Source organism: Aspergillus eucalypticola (genome assembly GCF_003184535.1).
Source record: "Aspergillus eucalypticola CBS 122712 chromosome Unknown BO83scaffold_12, whole genome shotgun sequence".
Taxonomy (NCBI): domain Eukaryota; kingdom Fungi; phylum Ascomycota; class Eurotiomycetes; order Eurotiales; family Aspergillaceae; genus Aspergillus; species Aspergillus eucalypticola.
The window spans coordinates 360164-372646 of record NW_020290286.1 but is presented as its reverse complement, the minus strand read 5'-3'; the positions used below and the strand labels follow the sequence as shown (position 1 = coordinate 372646).

At 51.2% G+C, this 12483-nt stretch overlaps 3 protein-coding genes across 3 annotated transcripts; 1 reads left to right on the top strand and 2 right to left on the bottom strand.

Annotated features, from left to right (window-relative positions):
* Positions 1 to 2: 2 nt before the first annotated feature.
* Positions 3 to 5702, top strand: BO83DRAFT_360826 (putative SNF2 family helicase/ATPase). The gene is made up of 2 exons (XM_025529424.1): positions 3 to 2223; positions 2296 to 5702. Exons 1-2 carry the CDS (start codon positions 142 to 144, stop codon positions 5422 to 5424), a joined length of 5211 nt encoding a protein of 1736 aa, XP_025388165.1. The 5' UTR covers positions 3 to 141; the 3' UTR covers positions 5425 to 5702.
* Positions 5703 to 5970: 268 nt separating this feature from the next.
* On the bottom strand, positions 5971 to 8925 carry BO83DRAFT_408205 (DEAD/DEAH box helicase). Its single transcript, XM_025534021.1, has 3 exons — positions 8480 to 8925; positions 7040 to 8388; positions 5971 to 6993 (listed from the first exon to the last, which is right to left on the bottom strand). The coding sequence occupies exons 1-3, from the start codon at positions 8903 to 8905 to the stop codon at positions 6018 to 6020; spliced, it is 2751 nt and encodes a 916-aa protein (XP_025388164.1). The 5' UTR covers positions 8906 to 8925; the 3' UTR covers positions 5971 to 6017.
* Positions 8926 to 9137: 212 nt separating this feature from the next.
* BO83DRAFT_378437 (MFS transporter) lies at positions 9138 to 11438 on the bottom strand. Its single transcript, XM_025531250.1, has one exon. It carries the CDS (start codon positions 11132 to 11134, stop codon positions 9287 to 9289), a length of 1848 nt encoding a protein of 615 aa, XP_025388163.1. The 5' UTR covers positions 11135 to 11438; the 3' UTR covers positions 9138 to 9286.
* Positions 11439 to 12483: the final 1045 nt, after the last annotated feature.

Below are 12483 nucleotides of genomic sequence, written 5' to 3'. Positions count from 1 at the left end.
ATCAAGCACCGGAGATGCTATATCCGCCCGGCCGTTTTCAGACTTTCTCAGGCACCGGAAATACTTTTTGAAAGAGTGCTGGAGTATTTTGAAGATACCACCACCGCTCATACTTAAAGCCAGCCTGGCTGGCCCATTGAAATGGAGCCTGGCGGAGATCCTCTCGACTGGACGGTCGATGAGGTGGTGCAATTCCTGTGTCGAAATCCCCAGACACCATGGTCTCGGTCATCATCGCGTGCTCCACGACCGGACCCTGTCACATTTGAAGCTACGCTTCGGGAGAATGAAATTACCGGCGAGGTACTGCTGCATGATGTAGACAAAGAGACCTTACGGGAAGACCTCGGCGTGAGAGCCCTTGGCCATCGTAGCTCTATACTCATGGCAATCCGCTATCTCCAGCGAAAGAGTCTCAAGTTCCAGGAATCCCAAAATTTAGGCAGTTTGTCTGAAGATCACGTCGACTATGCGAACCCGGTTGTTCCTCGACTAGACACTTCAGTGTACCGTTTGCCCCCGTCCCAAAATGTGACACCACAACGAGAACCTTATCAAAGTGCTCGTCTTCAGACTCCTTCATCCAAAGTCCCGCCGCAGGAGCCTTCCGGGGTTCTCCCCAAAGCTGATTTTGAATGTAGAGCTGATCCTGTGGAGCATCGCAATCCAACCGAGGCTGCAAGCCGTTCTGCTACTGTTCAGCGAACTGAGGAAAACATCCCGTCAACTCCAGAACAACCACCTGAAAGACGCATTCGGCCTGGGGAGGATTTGATTGTCGATGCTCATGGCAAGAAACGAAGAAAGCTCAAACTTAGTGCCTTGGCTCAGGATGACCCTGACCATAGTGTTTCAAAACAGACAAGCAGATATAAAAGTCCCAAAGAGTGGTACATGGGTCCGGAAGAGCTGAATGTATCCAGGCTATTCTATGCTTCTGACTCACACTATGACCCAGAAGAGAGTGACCGGACCTTCTCAATTATCGGCTCCAGGCTTCCAGCTGGCCAGCGCAGATTCGTGAACCAGAGACTTCTCTACTTCCTCAAGCAGCGGCCTGTGAAGTTAAGCTCCACTCAGTCAGCTTTGGTTCCCTATCGAGACTTGACCAAGCAAAAGAGTAAACCGTCGAAGAAGGAAGTAGTCATCGGCCCTAGCAGCCCAAGGGCTTGCACTTTGTATACTGTGGATAATGGCAGAGTCACAGTCTCCAAAGACGAATTACAGAAGTGGCCGCAATTGGTTCAGTCGGAGAAGGCCGATAACGGAGGCGTAAAGGACCATGACCCCTTTGCCTACTTGTTACAAAAATACCCCGCACAGGACGACCATGATGATGACCTTGATACCCTTCCGCTATATGGAGACTCAGGAACAGAGGGAGAGTTCGATGACGACACATGGCAGGAGATTGAGGATGAACGCCAGGAACCATTGCCGCGGCAAACAATCCTTACATCTGCTGAAATCAAAGCTATCATTGCAAGTTGCATTTCAGAATATGAGAACAAGTGGCTGCAAGATGGAAAGAAAAAAGAAGAGCCAAAGGCACGAAGAATTTGGTTATCTTCCAGGAGAGGTAGAACCACTAATGAACAAATCAAGACATTCACACGTGATATCAATCGTCTGGAACGACGTCTAGGTGTATTCACGAAAGCGATAAAGGAAGGTGAATATGCATCCCGAAAAGAGCTACAAGTACAGTGCCGAAGCCTGGAGAACACCGTCATCAACATCCAGAAGCAGAAGTGGCTTATATCCGTTCTTGAACTCGAGAAGTGTCCTCCAAAGATGGCTTTCCCTGCGAGGCCTTTGCCTCCTAAACGGCAAAGCATTGACGAGGATGGAGAGTCACTCGGCTCGGAAACCGATAATGGCCCTTTTGATGACGACTCTCTTGAGGACTTTATTGAGGATGACGTTTTCCGCCAAAGCCTTACCCCTTCGTCGGACGACGATGATATCATTAGTCCTTCTGGACGAAGGCGAAAATTCAGGGCTAGGGCACATCCTTTCGTCGTATCCAGTTCTCCCTCTCCTCCGCCAATTCCTGAAGGGCCAATAGAAACTATTGATCTGACCGGCGATGATCCACTGTCTGAAGAGGATGATTTTACCGTCGAGACACCCCCACTGAACCCAGCGCGACAGACGCCACAATCTGAACATGTCGTGTCAAGAGAAATCTCTCCTGCACCAAGGCTTCCTCCTAAAGTGTATGTCGAGATACCGATTGTCGAGATACCGAAGACCGAAATACCGTCACCATCGAAACAAGACGGCACCGCACAGTCTGCAAATTCCGCGAGGCCGCAAATAGATAAACTAGTGGACCTACCCGAAATCAACGATTTTGACAAACTGAAATGTATCGCTTGGAGACTCCTGGAAGAGCGTTATGACCGTTGCAGACTCCTGGCAAAGTTGATAGCATCACTGGCAGATGAAGAACGACAGAGATTGACTAGGATGGTTCCGACATATGACGTAGAACGCCTGCAACACCTCTCAAACAATGCTTTGAACAGGCTGTCTAAAGGCAAGGACACATTGCCTCATTCGAAACCTGATGAGGCTAGTTTTGTCTTGCGCACGGCATCACTCTTTATTTCATGGATAAACTGCGCTCATTATCTCGTGAAGGGCTTCCCAAAAACCCATGTTTGGGAGGCAAAAGCGCGTGTCACGGATTTTCCCGAGTTTTACAAGGAACTCTCCTGCCGCTTGGATGCGTATCAAACCTGGGATTTAAACCGGCAACAGACCGCCATGGCTGTTTTTGACTCACCCCACAAGAAAAGGAAACGTGAAGTGAAGGAGAGCCAAGTCGCAAAAATGAATCAAGAAAATGCCAAACTTCGTGTTGCTATTCAAGAGAGGTTGAGGCAGAAGCTTGAACGCAAGTTGGAAAGCATGGGTGTCAGTAATACTGATGCCACTCGCCAGGCTGTCAGCTTTGGCGATCCTGTCATCTACCTGGACCCTCATATCGGACAGCGTGTCAAACCTCATCAACTGCATGGCATCCAATTTATGTGGCGAGAGCTGACTGAGGATGGTGGAAAACATCAGGGCTGTCTGCTAGCTCATACAATGGGCTTGGGTAAAACGATGCAGGTCATCTCCCTCCTTGTGACTATAGCTAATGCAGCTGCTTCTGAGAATCCTTGGATCAGGAAGCAAATTCCAGATGACCTCCTTCGATCCCAGACCCTTATTCTGTGTCCGTCGTCACTGATCGAGAACTGGTACGAAGAGTTCATCATGTGGACCCCTAAGAATTCGGCCATCGGGCCTGTGAACAAAATCACCAGCTCGGCTTCTTTGTCGGAAAGATTGGATACTGTGGCCTCTTGGAATGAAGAAGGCGGAGTACTTCTTATCAGCTACGACATATTTCGGACATGGATTCATAATAAAGGAACAAGCAAGAGAGGCCAACCTCTTACGGAAGAGCAGCACGATAACATCAAGAAGTGGCTCCTAGAAGGAGCCAACATTATTGTTGCCGATGAAGCTCATAAAATGAAGAATCCCCTTTCTGGAATTACTCTTGCGGCCATGCAGTTTCGCTCTCAGAGTCGCATTGCATTGACCGGCTCTCCTCTTGCCAATAACCTTGTGGATTACTTTACTATGGTCAACTGGATTGCAAAAGGCTATCTGGGAGAATTTACAGAGTTCAAGGCTAACTTTGTAGAGCCTATCGAGGAGGGGCTGTACGTGGACAGCACACATAGCGAGCGGCGGCGGTCTCTTGTGAAGCTTCAGGTCCTGAACAAGATCCTTGAACCAAAGATCAACCGAGCTGATATCTCTGTCCTCGAGGGCAGCATGCCTCCCAAGGTCGAATTTGTCATCACTGTTCCGTTAACGGCTGTGCAAAAGTCTGCATACGATCTATACGTGCAGTCAGTTCTTGAGGGCAGCGAAGACGTTAGCAGGATGAAGCTACTGTCTTGGCTTGCCGTTCTGGGTCTCTGCTGCAATCACCCGGCTTGCTTCAGAGATAAGCTACTCAGCAGAGCCAGCGAGGCTCAGAAGCTCGATAAATTACTAGACGGCGCCGCGATTGAACCAGCCCCGGGTGACGAGCCTATCACGCAGCTGGGTCTGGACGTTGAAACTCTCGTGTCAAAACAAGAGCAGCTCTTCTCCACTGTTCCTGACATGGGTGCCGCAACACTATCCTGTCGAGCCGAAATTCTGAACAGGATCATCGCAGAGTCCGTTCGAGCTGGAGATAAGGTACTTGTGTTTTCACACAGCATACCTACACTCAACTACGTCGAGAATGATATCCTCAAGGCGTCTAAATGGAAATATTGCCGTCTAGACGGAAGCACTCCAATAGCCAACCGACAACATGCCACCAAGCTATTCAATCAAGGGTCTGCGGAGGATGTATACCTGATCTCCACCCGTGCTGGCGGCCTCGGCCTAAACATCTTCGGTGCCAACCGTGTCATCATCTTCGACTTCACATTCAATCCCGTCTGGGAGGAACAAGCCGTCGGACGTGCCTACCGCTTAGGCCAGAAGAAGCCCGTCTTCGTCTACCGATTCATCGCAGGCGGAACTTTCGAAGAAGTCATGTACAACAAAGCCGTCTTCAAAACCCAACTTGCCTTCCGTGTCGTCGACAAGAAAAACCCAATCCGCTTAGCCACCAAGTCCCTCGGAGAGTACCTCTTCCCGGCGAAGCAAACACCACAGCAAGACGTGACAGAATGCCTCGGAAAAGATCCAGAAGTCCTCGACAAGATCATCCGCGCGGACTCTCAATCTGATGAAAACCAGCGTCTAATCCGCAAGATCAAACTCACAGAGCTGTTCCAAAAAGACGACAACGACAAGTTGACCGAGGACGAGAAGAATGCTGCCCAGCAGCAACTCGATGACGAGCGGCTAAAGCGTACCAACTACGAAGCTTATCAAAAGATGATCATCGAAAGACAAAAAATGGCCTTAGCACAGGGATCCGGGCCTTATGGCCTACCTCCACAAATGCATCTCAGCCCACTACCCACTCAACGTCCTCTACAACCATTCACCCCTCAGCCATCGGCACCTGCACCCCAGCCCACCATTCCAGCTAGTGCACACAATGTCGGCCCTCCGGCTCTGGCTCCAGACACGAGCATCACACAACAAGCTCCACAGACACCTGTTACGATCCCCGGCCTAACGATGACCAATTCTGACCAATCTCATGCTCACCCTCATCCTCTAAGCACTCCTGTGACGCCTGAAAATAGCAATCATTCCAACACCTCTGCTACAGCTACATCAGCACAACCTACTTACAGCGGCAGCGGCGGCGGCGGCAGTACTACTGAGAACTCAAGCGCAATAAGAGATCACTCAGAGCCACCGCAAGATTTGCAAGACCAGAATAAGCCGAGCTGCAGGCCTCAGTGAGGTTTTTTTTTTACTGGTATCCTTTGCACTTAATATCAATCCTACACTCCGACTCGCAACCAGAAGACTACCATTTCTCTCTCATGAGATCACACACCTGACACCCCTATGCAATTGTCTCCCTCCCCAACGAGGAAGAGATAGCATAGCATAGCATACCTCCCAACCTTGTCCCTATTCGGCGTTCCCTTCGAGATTGTATTGTATTAGCGAATTGCACATGATGCTGCGGCGGCGCGCTCACTTTTCAACTTCTTTTTTCTATCTGTATCTTTGATCTTACCTACATCGGTCTTTTTTGTCTTGCACATAGAAATAGTTAATGAGAATGATGAACATGGATTATGATGATTATGCTACTAGTCGTAAATTCCATCAGGAATTGTTGGATTTGGTTGGTATGGTGGGTTGGGGTTGGGTTGGTTGGGTAGGATAGTAGTTGTGATGGGTTTTGTTATAGTTCAGCTTCAGTGAGTTTTATGATATGATGTATTTCGTTTGGGTTACCCCTCTAATCTCGTAGGTAATAACAGCTAGGTAGGAATGAAAAAGAGGAAGTACCTCACACAGCTGAAGCTATTACGAATGAATTTCTATTTCAACAACTTCTCCAAATCCGCCACCCTCGTCGCTCTATCATCAACCTTCTTCCTCGTTGCCGTCTCCCTGAACGCCTCGAGCATCAACTTCCGCTTGTTCTCCTGGATAGCCAGTACGCGATCCTCGATACTATCTTCCATGACGAGTCGCCAGACGGTCGTTTCACGGGTCTGACCGAGTCGGTATACACGATCGACAGCTTGATCTTCGATAGCGGGAGCCCACCAGCTATCGCACAGTATGGCTTGGTTAGCTGCTACGAGGTTTAATCCGACGCTGCAAACGCTCAAGCTAGCGAGGAGGACGGTGCAGGATGGGTCGGTGGAGAAGCGCAGGGTGGAGTTATCGCGGCTGATGGAAGACATTTTGCCGTCGATGCGGGCGAAGCCGATGCCGTGGCGGAGGAGGTGAGGTTCAATGAGGTTGAGGAAGGAAGTCCATTGGCTGAAGATAACGGTTTTGGTTCCGGATGCTTGACCCTGTGCTGTGAGGATTTTGATCAGGGCTTCGATCTTGCTGCTGGGATTGTCAGGGTCGGCGTCCACGGTGTCGGTGCTTTCGCCCATTTCGACGGCGGGAGACACTAGGGTTGCGGTGTCTGGGATTTCGGCACGGCACATAGGGCATTTATGTTGGCGTTCGATGACTTGTTCGATGCAGGATCGGTCGAAGGCATGTGCGCAGGCGGTGATTACGGGTTGTTCGAGGTTGTCGAGGCAGATGGGGCAGGTGTCTTGGCTTTCGATGCGGATTTGGAGCATGTCTTGGAGGGCTTTGATGTTTTCGGGGGTTAAGGGGACGACTTTGTTGTTTTCGAGGAGGTCGGCGAGCTTGTCGAGTCGGGTTTTGCAGAGAGCCCAGTGGTTGCAGACTTGTCGGAGACGGAGGATTACTTCGAGGAGGTGGGAGTAGTTGGTGCTAGTTTTGTCTTTGGATTTGAAGTCTAGGAGCATGCCCTTGGCCTCGGATCTGCTGGTGTTAGATGTATATCAAGGAAGGTGGTTGCAATACGTACTGGAACATGTCGTATTTCTCTTGCTCGTGGGGGTGGAACTTGATGCGCAGGATGCGGGATGTGAGGGGTGGCAAACGCAGGTTCACAAAGTTCATGTCCTTCCTGCGGCGTAGGCAGATAGTTGTCATCAAGGCTTGGAGTAGAAGGCGGGAATCGGGGTCCCCGGACAACAGAGGTCGTATCAGGACACTGTTGAAGACGGCCAGATCCTCGAGGCCACCAGTCAGTCTCAGAAAGCGCACCTGGGAGTAGAGGTCCTTGAGTGTGTTGACAATGGGCGTTCCTGTAAGAGTCCATCGTGAACCCGCCCTCAGGTTACAAGCCGCCAGGGCACCCTTGGACCGTGGGTTGCGAATGGTATGTCCTTCGTCGAGGACGACACGGCGCCAATGAATGGAGAAGAGGCCTTTCTTCGGTGGTGCTTTGGCATTCGGGCTGTACTCCATTGCCAGGGCACCATAGCTTGTAACAACCACATCATACTGGTCAAGGTTGCTTGCTTCCTTTTTCCCCTGTCCGTGGTATATCAGCACCTTCGGAGCTTTGTCGCTATGAGTATGAACAAGCGCCTGGTTTCGCCAATTGCTCATCACACCCACTGGAGCCACAATCAGCGTGGTCCTGGAGGACTCCGGAGTCTTGGGCTGAGAATTGACCAGTATCAGTGAAAGGATCTGGATAGTTTTGCCCAGACCCATATCATCGGCCAGTATACCACCGCTCGCAAGAGGCGGAGCCTGCGTCATAGAGTAATTGGTAGCAATATTGGTGTACTTGCTCCCATTCTTCTTCCAGAGCTGCACGACATCACCCCCATCGCCAGGAATACCCGGATTCTCTTTAGCAATCATCCAAGCAAGCCCTTGACGCTGATATGGAAGAAGCTCCGTGGCCAGAGCAGCCGGAGACTCCGCCATCGGCATATTCTCCAAGTCAGATTCCTTCATGCCAAAGTCCTCTGTGACATGGCCGATATCGCGTGGATTGAAAGTGCTGCTCTGGCCGATAAGTTCCTCCAGGTCCTCGCCTTCAACGAGCCCTTCCCCAGTGAAGAGATTCGAATACCCTAACACATTCTCTCCCTGGAACTGCTTCCCTTTGCCTTTAGCAAGCGACCTCGCCAACTTGGCCGCCTCCTTCCTCGCCTTCTCCCGCTCCTTCTCCAATTTCTTCTCATTGCGCTCATTCTGCTTGAATCCTCCGAGAGGCAGATTATCCATCTCCATCCGACTCTTCAGCGCCTGTCTCGCCTCTGGCTGACTAGTCCCGAACAGCTTCAGCACAATAGGACAATCAAAAGCGCCAATCACACCAGTCAAAACACCATCAACGACAAGAGATCGATCATCCTACACCACCCCAAGGCAGAAACCGCACCATTAAACTTAGCCCCAAATAACTTCAAACTACACAATACAATCTAACATAAAAACTACTTACCAAATACTTCGCCAGCTTCGCCGCCACCGTGCGCGGAATATGGCCAATCTGCTGCCCCATGACATTATCCACGCGGATGGCATTCGAATCATACGGGTTCCCGGGGTCGCGCACAACGCGAACATGTTCCCCGATCGTAGCATGTCCGCGATAGTACCGCACGCCGACAATCTTGGCTTTCAGGTCTCCGTAGTGAATGTATGTGGACACATCATCACCAGCATCTTGGCTTCCTTGAATGAGATCTGTTGCGTGGGCGTCGTCTTCGTCCTCGCCTGATTGGCTGAGGGGCACGAAGGACGTGTCTTGGCCGAAGCGTTGGCCGGTGGTGGTGCGTGGAGTGGGATGGTGTCGCGTGTTGTTGACGGCTTCATCGGTGGTGAGATCTACCTGCTCAAAGGAGCGTTTCCCTGGCGTGCGACCCATAATGGGGGATGGTGGTGGTGTAGATGAAGGGAGGGGATGACGAAAGTTGATAGATAGAATCGGGGATGTCACTGATAAGTTTACTCGATAAGAAGTGGAGAAACGCGCTAAATCGCGGCCCCATGTGACTTGGGTGGATACTACTCTATACTTTAAGTGACGGGCAGTTGCTTCATTCACTGTAGGCCATTATTGAGAAGATGTATTCTATTCGAATTCTCTGCCTTACCCCCTGTATTTCTGCAGCGTAAATTTTAGTGCATATCTACCATTCTATATACGATAACACTAGCCATGCAACTAGCCGCACACTAATTTTAAGTCCTGATGCCAAGATGGTCTGAGGTGCGACACTCACAATACATTTACAGGAGCGACTGTTTACTCTTTGAACGAGTCACGAGTGTTCACTCGATCAACATCATACGGATTCCCCTCGTACACAGACTCTGCCTTTGCAGAGCCCGGTCGACGCGACCCTTGCGACGCTATCGAACGGGTCCGGGCGGCGTCTTCGGCTGTCACAGCAGGGAGATCGCCGAGTCGCGACTTCTCCCCGAGTGTGGACGAAGAGGCCTGAACCGGCGATACTTCTGTCTCTTTTTCTTCTGTATCTTTTTCTGTAATATCCTTCTCCGGCTCTGACTGACGATTGTCTCGCGTGCTTTGCTCCATCAGTCTCCTCATAAAGGCATTCGACTGCGCCGAATATTTGCAGCGGGTTCGAATCGCCGGGCCGTATTTGTAGAATAGGAAAGGAAATGGGACACACGCCAGTGCCAGGAATGCGGGAATGCTGGAGGCCCAATGGACACCCAGGTTGTGGTACATGTAGGTCGTGAAGAGCGGAAAGACGGCGCCAAAGATTGAGCGCAGAACGGAATTGGCGGCCAACACGGAGGCGGCGAAGATGGTGTAGGCATCGATCAGGTAGTTCATCAAACTGAGGAAGACCAGCACCATGCCGAACCCGAAAGGCACGCAAGCCGCGATACTCGCCATGAAGTGAATCGAAGGGTAATTTGTCCAGGCGAACCAGAAGAGGCCCAAGGGAATCATCACCGACGCCATCAGACACGGAGGGAGACGCGCTTCTGGGGGTGCAAATCCCTTGTGAGCTTCATCGGTTCTTTCGTACCGTTTATTGTCCCAGATGCTGTACAGAACTGCTAAGTTCATGCCCACCATGACCCCCAAGAATGAGAGACCAGAGACACCCTGGTTCCAACCGCGCAGCTCCTCGTACACAATGGGGAATGCAGCAAACATCATGTACAATGTTCCGTAGATGATGGCCATGTAGATGGAGAGTAGGAAGACAATCGGTTCACGGAACAGAAGAAGCCACGGCCGCGACAGTGCTGTCTTGAAGACGGTGGAGTAGGGGACCTTCCCCTTCTCTGCCTCGGTCTTACTTCGATGGATCTTCCCTGTCACCTTGGTCAGCTTCTTTGCGCGCTGCTGTAACAGCACCGGGGCGTAGGTCTCCGGCACCACCAGGCTACCGATGATCCAGAGAAGACCGGAGAAAGCAGCCAGGAATCCCATCACCCACTTCCATCCCGCGTTCATCCCCAGGAAGCCCCCGCAAACCGGGCCGATGGTTGGACCCATAAACGGTGCCGCTGCGAAGATACTCATAGCTAACCCTCGCTGCTTCGCGGGGAACAAGTCCGCCACCACTCCTCCGGCATTTGTCAAGGGCGACGATCCGAATGCGCCCGCGAAGAAGCGTAGGATGATGAGGGTCTCGATGTTCTTGGAGCCTGTGATGCCGGCATTGAACGCCGCGAGCCCACAATAGCTGACGAAGAAGAGGTATTGCCGGCCCCAGAGCTCGCTCATGGGAGCCCAGAGCAGAGGGCCGATTGCGAAGCCCAACACGAAGAGCGAAATGCCGAGCGTGGCCACCTCAGTGCCCACATGAAAGCTTTCCATTATCTGCTCGACTCCTCCACTGTAGGCCGACGAGACCAAGGACACGGCGAGCGTAGCCCAAGCCACTGTTATCGTATACAGCCATTTGCGCCAGGCGGGGAAGTTCATGGGATTCCGAGGATCATTCGGAATCCAGGTGACGAGGTATGGGTCATCATCAGTGCCAGAGCCCTCCCATGCATAGTCGAGGATTTCTTGGGTGAGCACGCCTTGGTCGAGCAGTAGGCGCCAATAAGATATTCGGTTGGGCATGGCCGGCTCCCCAGCAGCCGGGAGATTGTCACCAGCCATGTTTGGTGATTCTTTTCGTATGCAAGAAAATGGCAGCCAATACACGGTGGGTGAAGGACACTAACCACAAAGAAACAGTTACTGCTCGAGCAGGGAAAACTCGAGATTATGTATCTTGGGGGCCACCTGGGACCAACCCTGTATTCATGGCCACTGACTAGTGGGAAGAAGCAAACAGACCATGCGAAATACACCGAAAAAGCTAGTCGTTGAGGAGGATTCTGCAGCCTCTAATAACGAGGGAGCTGGCGATAGAGCAGCTGATCCCAGATTGCGCAAACCCAATAGCCGACCCTGATATTGGGCTATGGGCGAGCACGAGCGCCGTGCATCTTCCAATCATCATGCGGAAGTGAGCCCCAGATACTACTAATGGGAAGCACCAGATTCCAGTCGAGACGAGCATGACAACATTGGATGGACCGGCAAATTAGTGTGAACTGGGTTGTGTGGGATTCTTGTGCATAAGAGCTGGTCGCATAAAACATACTCAATCCGGCGATCGATTCCTGGTTTGGAGGCCCAAGCAGGAATGGTTCCGGCATCTGGTTGGTGGAATGGCCTCAGTGCACAAGGATGCACGCTATTGAATGCATAAGATGGAGATGGAATACGAGAGGAACCGAGCCACGCGTGAAGGGCGGCTTTAGCCGACCGATGTTTGAACGGCTTTGTATGTCTGAAGGATGAAGAAATCCATCGTCCTGCCGATTATGCTGATGAATCCATTCATGGGTAGCTTGAGGGCACTCTGACCAAGCATCCCGCTTGGCTGTGCATTTGGTGAATAATGAAGGATAATGACGGATAATCTGGAGTGACGAGCCATGGAATGATGAGATTAGAAGGGAGGGGTCCATGATCTCTCCATCTCGGTCTCTAGTCTCTACTAGTCTACCCCAGATGGGAGAGAGTCATTCGGGGTCTCCGGCTCCAAACCGCGAGATCCACTCATTCGGTCATTGATTTATCAATTCTCTGGCTAAAGTTCTTTAGCTTGTTTGCTCGACGGTTTCGGGATCTGCTTCCAAAGCAAAGGGGTGCTTACTTCCTCTTCTGAAATACCGCATAAAAGCGCTCAGTAGTGCTCTTCTGGCAATTGTGGATGGCCTCTTGTCTCCCTGCATTCTTGCACGGAACGTGGATCCCCCCAGGCTTCACAACATTTATAGTATATATATCCACTCAAAAACGAGCATCTCTAACGATCTTTAATCTGGTATCACACTGGGAATCTTAGGGCTTTTATGGTAGCAACCTCTCTGAGTTGGACACCGCAATGCTTCCAACTGCAAACTGGCATACCGCTATTGCTGTGCTCACACTGGCCAGATATATTCCGACCGGAT

What these genes read in the sequence shown, in the direction of transcription:
- BO83DRAFT_378437 (XM_025531250.1), bottom strand. Translation starts at nt 11,134, where the DNA reads ATGGCTGGTGACAATCTCCCGGCTGCTGGGGAGCCGGCCATGCCCAAC.
- BO83DRAFT_360826 (XM_025529424.1), top strand. Translation starts at nt 142, where the DNA reads ATGGAGCCTGGCGGAGATCCTCTCGACTGGACGGTCGATGAGGTGGTG. An exon ending in GGCTTCCTCCTAAAGTGTAT is followed by an intron (nt 2,224 to 2,295) that starts GTCGAGATACCG and finishes GGCACCGCACAG; the next exon opens with TCTGCAAATTCCGCGAGGCC.
- BO83DRAFT_408205 (XM_025534021.1), bottom strand. Translation starts at nt 8,905, where the DNA reads ATGGGTCGCACGCCAGGGAAACGCTCCTTTGAGCAGGTAGATCTCACC. An exon ending in CGAAGCTGGCGAAGTATTTG is followed by an intron (nt 8,389 to 8,479) that starts GTAAGTAGTTTT and finishes GGGGTGGTGTAG; the next exon opens with GATGATCGATCTCTTGTCGT. An exon ending in GAGAAATACGACATGTTCCA is followed by an intron (nt 6,994 to 7,039) that starts GTACGTATTGCA and finishes TAACACCAGCAG; the next exon opens with ATCCGAGGCCAAGGGCATGC.